Here is a 19,613-nt window from a genome sequence, read left to right on the forward strand (position 1 = left end):
ACATTATTATAGATCTTGAACTCAGCTTATTTTACGTACAAGTGTGTAAACCAATATTTCTTTTATTTCTTATTTACAGATTTTCAATATATTTTGTATCTCAATTCGGCATACCTATAAATACCTTGCGTTAACCCGCTACGTGCTTAGTATGCTTTGAAACTTGAAAGATCGCTTTTAAAACAAAGAAAAGATGTTTAAAAAAATTACACTTTTTTCGTTCGCCTTGCTTTTGGCAATGCAGGTTTGCAAATTAAACTGAAAATGCCTTTAATGATTCATTAAATATTCTACGTTTGGTTCCAGCTTGCTGCATGCTTACCGAGACCGTCTTCCTCGGAGGAAGATAATACCATTCCACATGGTATTTCAACAACAATGCTAACAGTAGCTGAAAGCGGTATGTCAGGTGGTCGCAAGAGACTCGAAGCGGTTCTTTTCAAAGAATATATTAATCTTTTAAACTCTTGTTTGCAACGTAGCATTCAAATTGCTAAGGATGTGTTAGCCGATCCCTCTATGACTAATATAGAGAGTTCAGCTATGGAGTATGAAAGAAATATACTTGCGAAATATGTGACAGACTCTAAGGACGATTTTGCCAGCCGATAAAAATGATCAGAACAATCGGTTCTTCTTCGCAATGGGTAAACATTTTGTGCTAGAAGATTTCAACGGCTTCAACCGACGACGTGCCTCAGCGACAGATGAGCTTACTCCAGAAAAAAAGGTATCATGGGAAACTCTAAAGAAGCATGGTGCATTAGAGTACACCGAAGAGATGGAGAAACGCTCGAAAGACTTCGGTTGCCATATAGTAGATGAATTCGATAAGTACATGAAATCACTTTCAGTTTCCGAAAAGGAGAAGGAAAAGGAAATGGTCGAGGTTTGGGATAAGTACAGCAAGAATGAGCTTAATATGGACAAAATCTGAATTTGGTGAAAAATTGTTTCTTCAGTTATTCCAATACGAATCCTGAAAGTTATTGTGAAGAATGAAATGCTATATTATAAAAATTTTGAGAGATAAATATATATATACATATGTATACATAATATATATGCATAAAAATTAAAAAAAAAATAAATTTTAGAAATAAATATATATGTATACTATATATAGTACGTATGTATGTATGTATATACGCATACACAGATGACTTATCACTAAGCCGTTATTACTTGCAGGTTAATACTTGCTAACTTCAAGATTTTTTCTTACTTATGATATTGGAAGTATTCAAATTAGATGATTTCCTCCCAATCGAATATATAGAAAAATAATACCGACCGTTAATTCCAGCTTGCCTACCTGTGGTGACGGCTCACCATGATTCCACCACAACAATTTTCGCTTGACGCTGTCACAAGTGAACCACTTTTCAGCACAACCAACCATGCATTTCTGAAATGGGGCACTTTTGTGCCGGTACAGTAGCGATTCACAGATAGCAAATTCGGTCCATAAGTATTTTTTGTGTTGACTTGTGTGACACTCATATATCGGGACTGTTTTGTGCATCACTTCAATTGGATGTTACTTCGAAGCCGACAAAATAAATTTTGATGATGATTGAAAAATTTTAGTTTTATTTATAAATTCTCAATACTTTCTTGACAGGATTATATCTATTTTAGGCACAACGATATACTGTTATGAGTAAAATATCTTCAGTAATTATACCCTGAACAGGGTATATTAAGTTTGTCACGATGTTTGTAACACCCAGAAGGAAGCGTCGGAGACCCTACAAAGTGTATATATAAATGATTAGTATGTTGAGCTGAGTCGATTTAAACATGTCCGTCTGTCTGTCCGTCTGTTTGTATATGTATATGCGAACTGTCCCTCCGTTTTTAAGATATCGTTTTGAAATTTTGCAAACGTCGCAAACGTCATTTTCTCTTCAAGAACATGCTCATTTGTGGGAACGATACTGATATCATTGTAATTTATAAACATATACAAACATTTTTGTAACACTTCGAAGATCGGAGACCGTTTTAGTGTATATATATAAATGATTAGTATGTTGAGCTGAAACATCGGTCTGTAATGTCGTTTTTTGTATCCAGCAAAAGTTGAACATTTTTTGAAATTTTCGAAGATAATCATTAATATCGCAAGAAATTTTTCAGGGGAACCCTGATATACGGAAATAACATATGCTGCCGTTATAGTCAGAACGATGGAATCTAGTGCTGGCATGGAAAACTTTTGGATTTGACACGAAATTTAGTATAGAATATTTTCTAAGGCAACAATATAATCTCCGAAAAAATTGTTCAGATGGGATTACTATAGCATATAGCTTCCATACAAACTGAACTCATAGTTACTAAAAGAAATGCATCTGTAAAGGATATATTAGCTTCGGTGCAGCCGAAGAACACGTTTTTTCTTGCTTTCATTGAGATAACTCAAATATTGGCCGATATAATAACCTGGAAGTTCGAAAATCTTTATATTAGGTATATGGGCGCAACCCATTTTTGATGCACAGAAATAATACTCAGAATAGTAAAACTGATCTAAAATATGCTAAATAAAAGCTGGTAGCAGTAAAGATAGCGGCTATACCACTTTAATAAGAAGTTCACTTACTCTCTTGCACGTATTCAACTCGATAAGTTTGTTAATCTTTTACATGTAGATTTTAGAACAAGAGAAAAGAAATAAGGAATTGAAGACAGCTTTGCTTACAGTATCAGAAACATTTTATTTGCATTTCATCCATGTGCCTTTTATCAAAGAGAACGTGTAAAATATGGCGTATTTTCCCTTTGTTGATGTCCATCTTTGACGCGTGTTCATACAATGCTAATTCAGGTAATCACAAAAATGCCTGAAAAGTTATCTAGTCCAAAATCTTGCCTTTCTAACGGTATATAACGTAACTCTTGTACTAATGGATTTCTAGACCTTATACTCATATAATATATGTAATAATAATACTTTAGAACAATTTGGTTTGGTTAACCGACTATATTACGGTCATAATTGATGTTCTATAGGAATAGGATCAGTTGATTTTTACTTTTATTGGTTTTATTCGTTTTCTCAAACGCTTTTCATTTTCGATGTCTCATTTAATTTAATAATTCTATTTAGATGGACACAAAATTTTTAATTAAATTCCGAGTCGTAGTCTGAAGTAACTGATAATTATATAAGTAAGGCTACAATACTTATATACTCGTATACACAAATATACGAGATAACACTTATTCATGTATGAAAGTGTGACTCAAGTGCACCGATGTGGAATTCCTGTTATTTTTTGTTAAAATTTGAGGATTTCGTTTTACTCAAAGTCACTGAAGTCGTGACCCCATTTTGCACATAAATACTTTGCGTAAGCTTGCTGCGCTTTTAGTGTACATCGAAACTTGAAGAATCTTTTAATTGATCAGATGAATAGAAAATGTTTAAGAGCATTTCGTACCTTGCATTCAGCTTGCTGTTGCTAATACAGGTCTGCAAAATGTGCCTAAAATTTGTTTTTCTTTATGGTAAATTAAAAATTCTACTTTTTGTCACAGCTAACTTCAAGCTTACCAAGACCGTCAACTTCGGAATCGGAGAAAGATAATACCATTACACATGGTACCTCAACAAAAACGCCAACAGTAGGTGAAAGTGCTATTTCAGAAGGTCGCAAGAGGCTCGAAGCGTTTGCTTTTAAAGATTATATAAATTATTTAAACTATGGTTTACAACGAACCAATCAAATTGCGAAAGAAGCGCTCGCTGATCCTTCTATGTACAGTATCGACAGTCAAGCTATGGAAAATGAAAGAGATATACTTATAAAATATATCAAAGACTCAGACGAGGCGTTAAATGCTGTTCTTCCCACTGGTAAAAGTGAGAAGAACAATCGCTTTTTCTTCGGTATGGGTAAAGATTTTGTGCTTGAACAATTCAATCGATCACGTACCGCTTACGCACCTATAGAAAAGCTTACACCAGAACAAAGGGTATTGGGACACTTTAAAGAAATATAGAGTATTAGAATATGCCGAAGATATGGAGAAACGTTCGAAGAACCTCGCTCTTTGCATAGTAGATGAATTTGAGAAATATATGAAAGCCCTACCAGCGGTCGAAAAAGAGCAGGAGAAGGAATTTTCGGAAGTTTGGGATATGTACTCAAAGAATGAGCTTGGAATAGACAAGCTTGAATTTGGAAAACGATTGTTTATGCGACTATTCGATTACGAATCAGAAAAGTAATTGTCTGAAATAATTGTATAATGTTATCTTGTTAAAATTTTTGAACTGTAACAAATAAATGCTGAACTTTGCAAGTGAGCATATTCATATGTATTCGTATAAATAGAATTTTGAAATAAAAATATTTGTTTTATTTTGCAAGATTTTTTAATTAGAACTATCAGCAACTCTTGAAGTGAGGCGAGTAAAAATTACATTATTAAGCTTCTCACTTTTATTTTAATATGCTCAAACCCTGCTGATAAGTTAGTTCCCAAAAAAGTAATCGCAAGAGGTAAAATCGACCGAATCGACCAGATTATTCGTCTAAGTAGAGCGCTGTTAACATTTTGCGCTTATTAAGGTAGTTGATGTATTATCACACCTTGAGAATCCCAGAAGACGGTGGATTTCATTATTTAGGCCAATAGAAAAGTTTTCGCCTTCTTTAAAGCAGATTTTCTGGGTGAAGTCTACTGTTTTGACTGTTCCTTCACCTCTGTTGTTCAACTACTGTTTCGAAACCATATAGAAAACCCTTTCAGTTCCGTTTAAACAGCAGCAAACACTGAAATGATGTAGTGTTACATTTGCCCTTGTTGTCCTTAGTGAAAAAAAGTGGGTGCTGCCATCACGTCGACAGCTTTGTCATACCCAATATTTCATGCAAATATAACACTAACGATCTCGTAAGGTGCTTCAGTTTTTCCGTGCGTCTTCGAAAGCCTTTCTGTCAAAACGGGTCCATGGATGTTTGTTAAGTTATCTTTCGAGTTAGCTGTTAGGGACACCTAGGGCGCTTCTAAGCAAACCGACTCGCAACCAAATTGAAACTTGTTCCGCCAATTCTTTACTCCTATTTTGGAAACAGAAAATTTAGTATTTTTGTTTGTTGCACGATAATGCGCTGTCTCATCAATCGACGATTGTGACCGATTATTTGACCAAAAATCACATTTTCACCATTAACCACTCCCCGTATTCACCAGATATGGCACCGTGCGACTTCTTCCTTTTCGGAAAAATGCATTTGCCCATGAAAAGAAAGCGTTATGCAGACGTAGAGGCCAACTGGCGGCCATACCGGCCAACGAGCTAAAACACTCGTTCGACCTGCTTTTAGACCGTGCAAAAAGCTATTGAAGCAGAAGGAGACTATTTTGAATAAAATAAAATGATTTTGCCGAAAAAACCATTTGTTCTTTATTTTAAGTCCTGTTTACTTTGGAACACTCCTTTAGTAGTGTAGGGCTATTAAAAATTTATGTATGGACTTTGAATATTAAAAAAAGTACCAAGCGAAATTTATTGTAATTTAGTGGTACATGTGTGTTTTATGTGGGAAAATACATATGTATGTATGTATGTGCGGTTGTTTACGAAAATATTTGACAAGGCTTTTGAGCAATTCTTCATACAAAATATACTATCTAAAACAACTTTTTAAATAAGGCTTTATAGAATTTTCATAGATGGTATGTAATAAAAAAAGGTATGAAAACTCCATATAGCCTTAATTAAAAAGCCGAATATCTCGAGAAGTATTAATGATAGCGATTTTGACCTCGGATCTTTATTGTAGCAATTAAAATTTCCTACAAGCTTGGCATGAACATTTTTTCTATAGTTCTTGTCATTTACGAGATATATACAAAAAATTGCGAATTTCGCTGAAAAATCAGGTTTAGAGCCCCGAACTACCTCGCCGGTTTGAGTTTCGACTTTGTCGCAATGGGCACTTTTTTAGAGTGTTCACTTATGAGGAATATGTGTCTAAAGTCAAAGCGATGCCATAAAATGCCTCTGAGCTATAGAAATTTAAAGATAAAAAATCACGATTGTCCTGTATTTTCAATGGAAAATCTTTACATGCCTTGGTTTAATCCTTAATGTTAATATTAAAGGCTCAAATTTTCAGGAAATTTTTTTTAGAGTACTTTTAAGGAAATTTCATGATGGGACTGAAAAAAATTAATAGTTCAAAAAATAAAAACCCTAATGTGTATACAACATTGAAGTTTTTGATATTTTGCTTGAAATAAGTGAACATGCAACCTTAAAATAATATATTCTGGTACAAAATTTCCCGCTCTTGTACAGCTTATTCAGGTTGAGTTCTCGTTTTACGGCAAAACGCGTAACTTGAGAGGTGTTCTCAGAAAAAAATCATCTTATGAAATAATGAACACCCTAATGCTCTTATATATGTAGGTTCAAAACTGTTCTTTTAATTCTAAGTAAACGTAAGTGATAAGAATATAAACAAGGTTCTCATACTTATATGCAAATATTACATATAAGTACGTAAAGTATATATTTAATCGTATAAAAAATTATGACTCAAATGCAATGTAGCGTTAGTTAAAGAAATTGAACTCCTCTTATTTCTGTCGAAATGTATGCAAAAATATGTATGTATTTTTGTTTGTTATTCAAAGACTTTCAAGTTGTGTCTCAATTTCGCATATAAATACCTCGCATAAGCTTGCTACGCATTCAGTGTGCAGCGGAACTGGACAGATCGCTTTCAATAAAACGCAAAAAGCGAAAATGCTTAAGCGGACTTCCTACCTTGTAATCATCTTACTCTTGCTAATACAGGTTTGCAAAATAAACAGAAAATATTGTTGTTATTTAATTAAATTAAAATAAATATTCCATGTTTTGTTTCAGCTTATTTCATGCTTACCGAGATCATCTTCCTCCGAATCAGTGGATTCCATTTTACCTGGAACAACAACGATAACTCCATCAGTAGATGAAAATGCACTGCTGATCGGTCACAATAGCTTTGAGGAGGCGTTCCACAAAGGCTTAATAAATTTTCAAAACTTTCGTCTGCAACGAACCAATCAAATAGCCAAAGATGTGCTCGCTGATCCTTCTATGTATAGTATTGATAGTGAAGCTATGCAGAAAGAATTAAGTGTACTCAGAAAGTATGTGACAGATTCTAAGGAAGCATTAAATAAGGTTCTGCCTGGCGACCAGTTTGGTCCGTACACACGTTTCTTTTTTGCAGGCGATAAAGATGTTGTCATTCAACGCTTCGACAGATTTAATCGGTCACATGCTTCTAAGACCGAACCACTTACACCGGAACAGCAGGTAACACGGGATGCCTTAAAGAAACGTGGCGCGTTGGAGTACGATAAAGAGGTGGATAAACGTTATAAAGAATACTTACACTACTTGGTGGATGAATTCGAAAAATATGTGAAAACACTCTCAGTCGCAGAAAAGGAGAAGGATAAAGATATGAAAGATATGATGGCGGCATGGAATGCATACACAAAGAATGAGCGTGGAATGGATAAAACTGCTTTTGGACAAAGATTGTTTCAAATAAATTTGAAGTTATAGTAAACATTGAAGGTGCTTAACCCTTTCAGTGATTCTATGCCATATGGCATAGCCACTTTTTGAAGCCCATTTTAGGTCATAATGCGTGTGGGTATACTTTTTTATTAATTCTGTATTTTTCTTTGAAGTGTTAAGTATAATTAAATTTAAAAAAAAAGTTGATTGATGGACCCCACACATTGTTATGTTACAGAGAGCAAGCGTTCCTCGTGAGATTCACAATTTGCAAAAAAAGAACATGTTATACTTTTATATATTTTGTTAAATAAAATTGTTAATTTGTTAGATTTTTGTAATTAATTTAGTAGATAAACATTGCCTTAGTAATTTAGGAAAAAATTAGATCCGAAATATAGTTCAATAGAGCTGCCCGATTTTTTTTATTTCATACTTTATAAATTTAAATTTTTTACTTTGTTGTATAAGTTCATATTGACTAGAAGTGTTGACAATGCCTAATAAACTAAACACCGAAGAAGTTGAAAATATTTTAATTAGTTTTAATTAGTTTTGATAACTCATAACTGAGTTATCAATCAGATATATCTGATTTTGATGATGAGGAAGAAGAAGAAAATAGTGTTTTGGAGTCACTATTGCAAACTTTAAATGATAGAAAGAACAATGCCTTCTTGACCGAAGAGTTAACTAATGCGGATGGGAATACTGATCAATTTGAGAAAAATTTGGATGTAGGAGATGATTTGATGGATTTGGAAGATGCCTCGGATCCACCATTCAAAAAAATTATTTCATATAGATGGGCAAAAACAGAATGGAATACTCCAATCTCAGAAAGTTATCCCAACCATGATGTAAAAACTCCTGTTTCATATTTTCTAAAGTACTTTCCATATGATTTTATTGACACTATGTTCAGGCAACAAATCAAGCCTCACTTATGAAGAGTGGAACCGCTGTTAATGTTGAAAAAGAAGAGATTCTGACATTAATGGGGTTGGAAATCATTATTGGGACAATCGGATATCCTCGATTACAAATGTACTGGGCTGGTGCTACTGAAATACCAGCCTTTCGTAAACACATGACAAAAAAACGGTTTCATATAATACGTACTTGTCTAAAGTTTTGCGTAGAGAGGAACTCAACCGACAAAATTTTTAAAGTTCGTCCACTTATAAATACATTCCTGAAAAGATCTTATGATATTCCAAAAGATGAAAACTGCTGCTGTGACGAAATGATGACTCCATGCAAATCGAAAACTGGATTGAAGCAGTATATGCCTAAAAAGCCCATTAAATGGGGAATAAAAATATTTTGCCTATGTAGCTCAAATGGAATTGTTTATGATCTGGAAATATACCAGGGAAAAAACACAATTGTTGGAGACTCAAAGTTAGGTTTTTGTTCGGATATTGTTATAAAAACCACAAGATATTTTTTGATAACTATTTTACCACTATAAACTTATTAATATATTTGCGAGGAAAGGGAATATGGGCAACAGGCACCATACGAGGAAACAGAATTGGAAAAGCTCCCTTAAAACCAGAAAAGGATTTAAAAAAGTTAGGAAGAGGTAGCTATGACTATTGCATTGAAAGAAACCAAAACATTATCGTTTTGAAATGGCTAGATGTGGGCTGTGTTCAATTGGCTTCGTCCATTTTTGGTGATAAAGACACAAAAGAGGTCACCAGATTTTGTTCTGAGCAAAAGAAAAGGATCGTTGTATCACAGATTAACGTTATAGCTGTGTATAATAAATATATGGGAGGAGTCGACAAGATGGACTTTTTGCTATCTTTGTATCGAATTTCTATTCGGACAAAAAAGTGGACCCTTAGAGTTTTCGACCATTTTCTGGACTTAGCAGTATGCAACTCTTGGTTAGAATATCGCAATGATTGCGAAAGTAATAACATAAGAAAAAAAGATCAAATGGATTTATTAGCGTTCCGGAATGATGTAGCTGATGGATTTCTGGCATTGGCGACAGTTCAAAGTGTCGCACGAAAAAGGGGAAGACCCAAGCAATCGGAGGACTTAGACCTTTCTAGCACTCCATCAACTTCGAAATCAAGACCTTCATATGAAAGGGCACCTTCAGGTTCGATTCGTTTCGATGGTATTCAACATTGGCCTGAGTATACACCTGTAAAACGTATATGTAAAGTACCAGGATGCAAAGGATATTCCAGATACTTGTGTGCAAAATGTAACGTTCATCTCTGCATTCCAAACGGGACCAGAAATTGCTTTAGATTATACCATGAAAAGTGAGGTAAGTTATAGATTGTTTTCTATATTTGAATTTGTTTTATATTATTTCTTTTTTTTTTCAGAGAACTATACAGATGCAGAAGTACTCTTGAACCAGAAATTGACAATGAATTCCTATTGTTTATAGTTTTAGTTACAATGAACTCTTATTTTTTATTGTTTTTTGCGTTTGCTTATGTTTAAGTTTAAAAATAATAATTTTAATCCAATAAAAACCACAATTTTAAAACAGAATTAAATACTTATATATCTTATTTTTTTTCCTTTAAATAGATTCTATGCCATATGGCATAGTGTCCAAAAACCACTTTGGCAGAAAAAATGTTAAAAAATTAGCTTTGATTCTTCATAAAGTGGGCTTAAGTATATAAAAAAACTGAAAAATAGATTTTTAAAACCAAAAACAAAAAAGAAGCCCCGAAAGGGTTAAGAGACAGAAGAAATAATGTTTTTGGAAACTGGCATTATTCAAAATCTATTCCTACAAAAGAAAAGAAATGTCTTGATTAAAAAATAAAGAGTGATCCATTTTGAGATTTCCTACTGTAAAAAAAAACAAAGAAACTTCAAATTTAATGGGGAATATTTATTATCATTTGAAAGAACATTCCGATGATCCATCCATTGAGTAAAATTTTCAATAACTCATTTCGATTGTTAACTAGCGAATGACACGCGTGATGTTTTGTTCAAAGGCCTGAATCGCAGCGGATTGTCCGCATAGACTTCAGACTTTACATATCGCCATAGAAAAAAATCTAATGGTGTGATATAACAATATCTTGGTCGCCAATCGACCGACCCAAAACGAAAAATTATCTGCTCACCGAGGCGTTCTTTCAAAAAGTATATATAAAAATTGTTGACAATACGAGGTCGAATTGAGACTTTGGAAGTATAAGTAAATCTTAAAGTATATGATTCCCTACCAATCCCACCGAATACAGTGAAAAATAATACCGACCGTGATTTCCGGTTTGCCAACCATGATTTCAACAATACAACTTTCGCTTGACGCTGTCACAAATGAACCACTTTTTAAAACAAGTAAACACTCGTTTCTGAAATCGATCAATTTTGTAGTGATTTGCAGATGGAAATTCGGTCCATTAATATTTTATGTGTTGACTTGTATGGCACCCATAGTATAACGGCCTTTTTTGTATGCAGTCTATTTGAGTGGTACCAAACGGTATATTTTGCAATTGACAATTGAACTTCCAGAGTGTAGTGCAACTTCGACCACAAAATTACTTGAACGTTATCGACGAAACCGAAAATTGTGCATAATAGACTACATGAGCTATCTTCGATTCGCTAAGCGTTACGCTCCAGCGAATCGAACACAGTATAGTTTGTTAGATGCTTAAACTAACGGGCAGCACTTGTGGCACAATCAGTCGCCAATATTTCTTTTGAGTCATGCGGAATAGTGTTATCTATCTCATTTTATCTATCTCGCGTAAAAAAACTTGCTCTTAGCTTTTATTTTAGTTTTATATAAATTACTATAATTGATTTTAAGTGTTATGGTTAAAAATTCTAGAATAAAGAATAGTTTTTAATTTTCATTTGTCATTTAAACCATTCACAATAGTAAAATTGATCTAAATTATGCAAACTAAAAATATATATTTAATTGGGTATCTGCATGCTTTCTTGTACGAATTCAGGTTATGTTAATCTGGTAAGCTAAGCATAGACCAATTTGGTCCTTTCCGATACCAGATGGAGCTCAGTTACTAGGTCCATGAGGAGTAGTCATCCTTCCTGCGCTTTAACAGACCCAGTGGCCACACTTTCGATACCACCTCTTGTGTATCATACTGTGGAAACCAGAGATACTTATAGGTGCCTTTCTCTAGAAATTTCTTGCAGTCTTCTCGATCTATCAGCTCCATTATGCGAGCGTGTGTCACCACCAGACAGAGACCAGTATTCCGATCATGTACTTACAGTTTCTTCTGTCGACTGCCAATAGGAATTTAGTGTACTTCGGATCTACCGTTTTGTATAGAAACTTTGCACTTTTGCAGCCAGGCAGCTTGTTCCATCGGGTTGTGATTTCTTTACCTACTGAAAAGTGAGATCATGTAGTCGGTGTTTGCCAAACCGCCATTACCCACCGAGCTAAGTCCGAAGGTTGTATATATGTATATTCTCCTGCAGCCAATAGTCGTCCTGCCGATTTTTCTGCGCAGTTGTCACAGAGGAGGTGTATAGATGACTGGTTTAGTATCAGTTCAAATGCCGCCTTTGTGGTTAATTGGTGCAGATCTTGAGAGAGAGTTGTGTCCCATTTATGGAAGGGAACGAACATATAGGAACCTTGTGCTTTCTTGTGTTTACAAATAGATTCGCTTTCTGCGTGTTTAATCCCAAATTCGCTTGCAATGCCTACTTCTGGACTGTATTGGGAGTGGTGGTCATAATCACCGTCGCTTCATTCTGCTCTTATCCGTCTAGAGGTCAAAAGGCTACTGATCCAGCGCTGTAAAGTAGGACCAACACCTATTGACTGGATACTATTTAGAAAAAACGAATTCAACTCAATAATGATGACTTACTTATAGATTTTTTGATAAGATAGCAGAACCCAACAGAGAAATGACATATGAGGAGCATTCTATTCCCATGCCATCCGTCTGGCTTGCACTTTTGTCCTTATCAAAGAGATATGTATTATAGTATTAGGTTATCTCCCTTTTTGTCTTTGAATTTCGCGGCTATGTATATAGCGCTATAGAACTCCTATCTGGCAATACTATACACCTCTGAAAGGTCTTGACATAACCTACAAAACGACACTATGCATGATTAGTTTGGAAATTGCGTTCAACAGTTATAGACGTGTAAACATGGAGGTCACTAACGCCGAAATTCGCACTGTTTTAAAGTTTTCCTTTGTTAAATGGAAATCCGCTGGAGAAACATTCCGTGATATTAACGGTATTTTGGGGGATGGTCCTCTATCACTTCGAACTGCGGAGGAATGGTTTCAACGATTCAGAGCGGATGAAAACAACACCATGGATAAGCCAGCCGGCGGAAGACCTGTGACAACGAACGGAACGAACTCGACCCATTTTTGAAGCGGATGGTGACTGGCGACGAAAAATGGATCGCATTCGTCAATATCAAGCGAAAACGGTCGTGGTCGAAGGACGGTGAATCGGTCGGCGAAGACTTTGCTGTGTGTGCGGTGGGATTGGAAGGGAATCATTCACTATAAGCTGCTCCCTTATGGTCAGACGCTTAATTCTACCATCTACTGCGAACAACTGGACCGCTTGAAGCAGGCGATCGACCAGAAGCGTCCAGAATTCACCAACAGGATGGGTGTAGTGTTCCACCAGGACAACGCCAGACCACATACTTCGTTGATGACTCGTCAGAAGCTACGGGAGCTCGGATGGTAGGTTTTATCGCATCCATCCACCATATAGCCCGGACATAGCGCCAAGTGATTACCACCTGCTTCTGTCCATGGCGAACGCCCTTGTTGGTGTAAAGTTGATCTCAAAAGAGGCTTGTGAAAAGTGGCTGTCCAAATTCTTCGCAAATAAGGAGGGGGGCTTCTACGAGGGGGATATTATGAAGTTGACGTCTAGATGGAATCAGATTGTCGAACGAAACGGCGCATATTTGAACTAAATCCGATCACTGAAACACTTTTGATAAATCATTGGATAAAGAGCAAACAGCGGAAGGGAGATGACTACTTTATATATAGCGTATATTCTTTGGTGTCCATCTTTGACGCCACTTCAAACAATTCTAAATCGAGTAATTACAAAAATGTCTGAAATGTTTTTCGAGTGCAAAATTTTATCTTTCTAACGGTATATATCGTAACTTTTATACAACACAAGATACAGATTGCTAAAGCCATATATTGGAAAAATACTGGATTTCTAGACCTTATACTCACATAATAGCTTTAAAAATGGAAAACAAATTGAAAATACCTTCAACCAATTTGGTTTGGTCATACCTGCTGGTCTATGAAGATGGGTTCAATTGATTTTTAAACAAGATAGTACATCATCAAATTTTATATTTCTTTTATTGGTTTTATTCGTTTTCTCAAATGGATTAGATCGCTTCACGATGTCGCATTTAACTTAATAATTCTATTTAAATGGACACACAATTATTTATTTAGTTGTATATACAAATATACAAATATACTATGGCTACGACTAAAGTGCAACGATACGGAACTCCTCTTACTTTATGTACAGCTGCATAGGAATATAAACATTTGAAATTTCTTTTTTACTCAAAGTCACTCAAGTCGTGTCCACATTTTGTATATAAATACCTTGCGTAAGCTTGCTGCGCTTCGAGGAGTCTTTTTAATTGATCAGAAGAAGTGAAAATGTTTAAGATCACGTCGTACCTTGCATTCACCTTAGCAACACTAACAGCTTTGCATAATGTGCTTAGAATGTATTTTTGTTTATGGTAAATTAAAAATTCTACTTTTTGTCTCAGCTAACTTCAACCTTACCGAGACCATCTACTTGGGAATCGGTAGAAGATAATACCATTTCACACGAAACGTTTGCTTTTAAATGTTATATAGATTATTTAAGCTATGGTTTGCAACGAACCAATCAAATAGCGAAAGAATTGCTCGCTGATCCTTCTAAGTGCATTATCGATAGTCAAGCTATGGTAAATGACAGAGATACTAAGTTTATGTGACCAAAAATCAAATTCTAACCATTAACCACTCCCCGTATTCACTTGATATGGCACCGTGCGAATTCTTTCTTTTCGGAAAAATGCATTTGTCCATGAAAGGAAAGCGTTATGCAGACCTTGAGACCATTTAAAAGGCTTGCACCGGCGTACTGCCGGCCATACCGGCCAACGAGCTAAAACACTCTTTCGACATGCTTTTGGACCGTGCAAAAAGTTGTATTGCAGCAGAAGGGAACTATTTTGAATAAAATAAAATGATTTTGTCGTAAAAGCCGTTTGTTCCATTCTTTTTTAAGTCCTGTTTACTTTGGAACACACCTTGAAGTTTTGTTTTAATTACTTTGATAATTGGGTTTATTCTTTTTCGCTAATGATAGGGTTCATTTTTTATGACCTTATTCAATTTGGTGTAAATATGTATGTTAGGGTGTACATTATTTCACAAGTCGGTATTTTTTTCAAAATACCACGAAGTTTCAGTTTTTGCGCTGAAAAGGGATCAAATGTTACCAAGGTCTTCATTTTCAATACAAAAAATGTCTAAGTCATATTTTTTCCTTTGTGTTTATATAACATTGAATTTTGCAACCTTTAAAAATTGTATACCGGTGCGAAACTTCCCGCTCTATAAAAAAAGTCCTTTAAAGGTTTTCAAGTTTTACAGCCTATTTAGCTTAAATAGTCTTTTTACGGCAAAACCTGGAAGTTGAGAGGTGTTTTCAGAAAGCAAATCATCTTGTGAAATAATGCATACCCTAATGCTCTTATATAGATTCAAAATTGTTGTTTTAATTCTAAGTAAACGTAAGTGATAAGAAAATAAACAAGGTTCTCATACTTATATGCGAGTATATATACTGTACAATGTACTGTTAAAGACCTTGAACTCCTCCTCTTTTTGTCGAAGTGTATGCAAAAATATGTAGTTTTGTTTGTTAATCAAAGACTTTCAAGTCGTGTGCCGATTTCGCAAATAAATAGCTTCCGGAAGCTTGCTAAGCAGTCAGTGTGCAGCGGAACTTGAGAGATCGCTTTCAATAAAACGCAAAAAGCGAAAATGCTTAAGGGCACTACGTACCTTGTAATCATCTTACTCTTGCTAATACAGGTTTGCGAAATAAACAGAAAATGTTTTTGGTTTTAAATTAAAATAAATATTCTATGTTTGGTTTCAGCTTATTTCATGCTTACCGAGACCATTTTCCTCCGTTTCAGTGGATTCCATTCTGCTTGGAACAACAACGATATCTCCATCAGTTGGTGAAAATGCAGTGCCAAGCGGTCACAATAGCTTTGAGGAAGCGCTCCGCAAAGGCTTATTAAATATTTTTAACTTGGGTCTGCAAGGAACCAATAAAATAGCCAAAGATGTGCTTGCTGATCCTTCTATGTATAGTATTGATAGTGAAGCCATGCAGGAAGAATTAAGTGCACTCAGAAAGTATGTGACAGACTCTAAGGAAGTTTTAAATAAGGTTTTGCCTGCCGACCATTTTGATTCGAACACTTTTTTCTTGTTTGTAAAGGATGCACAAAACGTTGCTCATCGTTTGAGTAGATTTCATTCTTTTAAGATCAATCCACTTACACCGGAACAGCAGGTAACATGGGATGCTTTAAAAAAACATGGCTTTTTGGAATGCGATGAAGAGATGCATAAACGTGTGAACGAATATTTACGCGACTTGGTAGACGAATTCGAAAAATATGTGAAAACACTCTCAGCTGCCGAAAAAGAGAAGGATAAAGATATGAAAGATATGATGGCAGCATGGAATGCATACACAAAGAATGAGACTAGTAAAACTAAGTTTGCGCAAAGATTGCTTCAAATAAATTTGAAGTTACAGTAAACATTGATAAGGTGCTTAGGAGACCGATGAAACACTGTTCTTGGAAAATGTCATTGTTCAATATCTATTCTAACTAAAGAAATATGTTGATTAAAAAATAAAGAGTGATCCATTTCGAGGTTCCGAAGCGAGAGTGTCCGCATAGCCTTTAGACTTCACATATCCCCATGAAAAGAATATAGATGTAATGCTTATTTTAGAAACTCATATAACAAGTAAAAATAATTTCAATATACCGGGATTTAGACTATATGTTACAAATCATCCGGATGGTAAAGCGCATGGTGGCACGGCAGTGTTGATTAGAAATCGTTTAAACCACTACGCTCTAGAATCTCATGCTACACCACAGTTACAAGCTACAACAATATCACTAAAAAATCGGGGTTGTGACTTAAACCTTACGGGTATATACTGTCCACCTCGTTTTAAATTCACAGAAATCGAATTTAAAGACTTTTTTGGAACACTAGGTCAAAGATTTCTAGCAGGTGGAGATTACAACGCAAAACACACGTACTGGGGCTCACGTCTTATTAATCCGAAAGGACGACAGCTGTATCAAACTGTTATAAATAGGCACAATAACCTTGAAATAATATCTCCTGGTAAGCCGACGTATTGGCCTAGTGATCGTAAAAAAATACCAGATTTAATTGATTTCGCTGTAATCAAAAATATAGATAAATCGCTTATAACAGCTGATACATGTACTGATCTATCTTCTGATCACTCTCCTGTACTAATAAAATTATGTGAACAACCCATATTCGTTAATCTTCTTATAAAACGAATTGGCTAAAATATAAAAAATACGTTAGTAGCCACATTAATATTGAGTACAAAATAAATACAGGAAGAGATATTGACGAAAGCATAAGAGAAGTCAATGATATAATAACCAGCGCAGCTGTCTTAGCAACACCAAACAAAAGCTATAATCCGCTTGGTCTCAGAAAAATCTCTAATAAAGAAATAGAGATGCTTGTAAATGAAAAAAGACGTGCAAGACGTGAATGGCAGATAAATCGCTCCCCCTCCACTCAGCTTCAATTGAAAGCTGCGATACGTAAATTAAAAAAAGCGCTCAAACGTGAGGAAGAATTGAACACTGAAATGTATATAAAGAAGCTGTGTCCAAATTCAAACAAGCAAAATTCTCTTTGGAAAGCCCAAATGTTCATGAAGCCACCAACTGACTCCAACATGCCAATACAATAAATTGGGCTCAGTGACGAGAAAAAGGGATTGGTTGTTTCGCAAATCACCTTGAAAGGTATTTCAACCCAATTTGCAAAGAATAACTTTAAGCGAGACTTGGGTGGAAATTGGGCTCGAAGTGACGAGGAAAAGGCTAATTGTTTCGCAAATCACCTTGAAAAGGTATTTCAACCCAGGGCAGTGTTTTAGGCCCAACACTATACATCATATATACAGCAGATCTTCCAACAGCTAATAATGTATTAACTTAAACTTTTGCGGATGACACAGCTATAGTGAGCCGTAACAAATGCCACATTTTAGCATCACGAATATTAGCGAAGCATTTAAGTTCTGTCGAAGAGTGGCTAGCGAACTGGCGTATAAACGTGAATGAACAGAAGTGTAAGCATATTACATTTTCGCTAAGACCAAAGATGTGCCCGGCAGTAAAAATAAACAATATATTAGTACCCCAAGCGAACGAAGTAACATATCTTGGTATTCACCTAGATAGAAGGCTCACGTGGAGAAAACACATCTCTAGTAAAATAACATGTATGAAGATTAGAGATGCAAATTTAAACTGGCTTTTAAATAAAAACTCAAAACTTAGCCTAGACAACAAAGTGCTTTTGTATAATGCGGTCATAAAGCCGATTTGGATGTATGGCATTCAACTGTGGGGTACGACCTGTGCAACTAATATTGATATATTACAAAGGTTTCAATCAAAAATGCTTAGAACAATCACGTGTTCACCATGGTACATGCGTAACGAAAATATCCATAAAGACCTTGGTATCCCTATGGTAAAGAAAGAAGTAGAAGACAGCAGAATTAAAAATATATCTAAACTTCGAGATCACCCAAGCCCTCTGGCTAATGCTTTGGTACATTCCTGCGATCAAAAACTACTTAAAAGAAGAGATATGCCTGCGTACTAAGGAGCAACGTATCACCAAAACAGCTCAATCACTTGCTTGGGCCTGTCTAGTTTTTTAATTAGATTTAAGATTTTATAACTTATTGTTAGGCTTTAAGAAAAAGCAGATCCAATAAATAAAACAATTTTGACACAAACAAAAAAAAAAATATATTCCCATAGAAAAAAGGCTAATAATGTGCTATTTTTTATATTTTGTTTATACATTGCAACTAGTTCAAATAAAAGAAAGGACTAACAAGAAACTTTAATATGATTTAAACGTATAATTACAAAATTACAAAACTACAAAACTACTATGAGAGTATTGGCTAATTTGAAAGATCGCTGAGTTTGAGACTTTGATTCGTCTTGGTGGTCCATCTCTGGAAGTTAACATAGCTACTTCTTCGTTACAATGCTGTAGCAATCTTGAGCTATGTGCTGTTGCAATTTTTAATATTTCTGCGTTAACCGAGCTTACTCCTAGATCACGCTTTATATCAGCACATCTGCAATACAAGGTGCTTTCGCAATTAATCTTAGTACCTTGTTTTGAAATTGTTGGATGACTTTCTTATTGTTTGCGTTTGTACATCCCAAGAGTTGTGCAAAATAGCTCCATATCGGTCGGAGTATTTGTTTGTAGATAAGTTACTTATTTTCGATGGATAACACTGATTAGCTACCGAATGACCAATTATAATTTTTGAGTCGCATGTCCAGCTCCTTACGTTTGTTTTTTACGTAAACTTTCCACCGTAATTTAGAGTCAAGCGTCATTCCTAAGTATTTAGCGGAATGAAAGTACGGTATTCGTCCTATCCGCCTATGAAAATTGATAAGTGCTGTATCTCGTTATTTGTGAAAAGAATGTGTACAGACTTAGCTTCATTCAGTTTTATCTGCCATTTCTTTGCCCATAGTAAGACTCTATTTACAGCTTTACCAACAGCAAGCAACGCGGCATCCTTTGCAAATGAGGATGTTATACTATATAATTGAAGTCTACTGGCAGGTCGTGCGTGAATAGAATGTAAAGAAGAGGGCCCAACAAACTACCTCATGGAACTCCTGCTTTCCCTAAGAATAGAAT

The 19,613-nt window shown here is 35.3% G+C and overlaps 2 protein-coding genes and 2 pseudogenes across 3 annotated transcripts in view; all 4 read left to right on the forward strand.

Annotated features, from left to right (window-relative positions):
• Positions 1-68: 68 nt before the first annotated feature.
• Positions 69-1,154, forward strand: LOC126751996 (uncharacterized; annotated as a pseudogene).
• A 2,274-nt stretch (positions 1,155-3,428) lies between these two features.
• Positions 3,429-4,297, forward strand: LOC126751999 (uncharacterized; annotated as a pseudogene).
• A 2,396-nt stretch (positions 4,298-6,693) lies between these two features.
• The window catches only part of LOC126751984 (uncharacterized), a 36,158-nt gene continuing 23,238 nt past the window's right edge, over positions 6,694-19,613 (forward strand). Inside the window, exons 1-2 of one of the 2 annotated variants that reach the window (XM_050462498.1) lie at positions 6,694-6,820; positions 6,893-7,867. In XM_050462498.1, coding sequence (XP_050318455.1) covers positions 6,770-6,820; positions 6,893-7,582 — 741 coding nt within the window. In that variant the 5' untranslated portion in view covers positions 6,694-6,769 and the 3' untranslated portion in view covers positions 7,583-7,867. Of the gene's footprint in view, positions 6,821-6,892; positions 7,868-19,613 lie in introns of those variants that run through there. The other variant, XM_050462497.1, reaches the window with a different exon arrangement.
• Positions 15,557-16,536, forward strand: LOC126751998 (uncharacterized). The gene is made up of 2 exons (XM_050462515.1): positions 15,557-15,647; positions 15,715-16,536. Exons 1-2 carry the CDS (start codon positions 15,597-15,599, stop codon positions 16,390-16,392), a joined length of 729 nt encoding a protein of 242 aa, XP_050318472.1. The 5' UTR covers positions 15,557-15,596; the 3' UTR covers positions 16,393-16,536.

The sequence above is a fragment of the Bactrocera neohumeralis genome, chromosome 3 (assembly GCF_024586455.1).
Source record: "Bactrocera neohumeralis isolate Rockhampton chromosome 3, APGP_CSIRO_Bneo_wtdbg2-racon-allhic-juicebox.fasta_v2, whole genome shotgun sequence".
NCBI lineage: Eukaryota > Metazoa > Arthropoda > Insecta > Diptera > Tephritidae > Bactrocera > Bactrocera neohumeralis.

What these genes read in the sequence shown, in the direction of transcription:
- LOC126751998 (XM_050462515.1), top strand. Translation starts at nt 15,597, where the DNA reads ATGCTTAAGGGCACTACGTACCTTGTAATCATCTTACTCTTGCTAATA. An exon ending in TCTTACTCTTGCTAATACAG is followed by an intron (nt 15,648 to 15,714) that starts GTTTGCGAAATA and finishes GTTTGGTTTCAG; the next exon opens with CTTATTTCATGCTTACCGAG.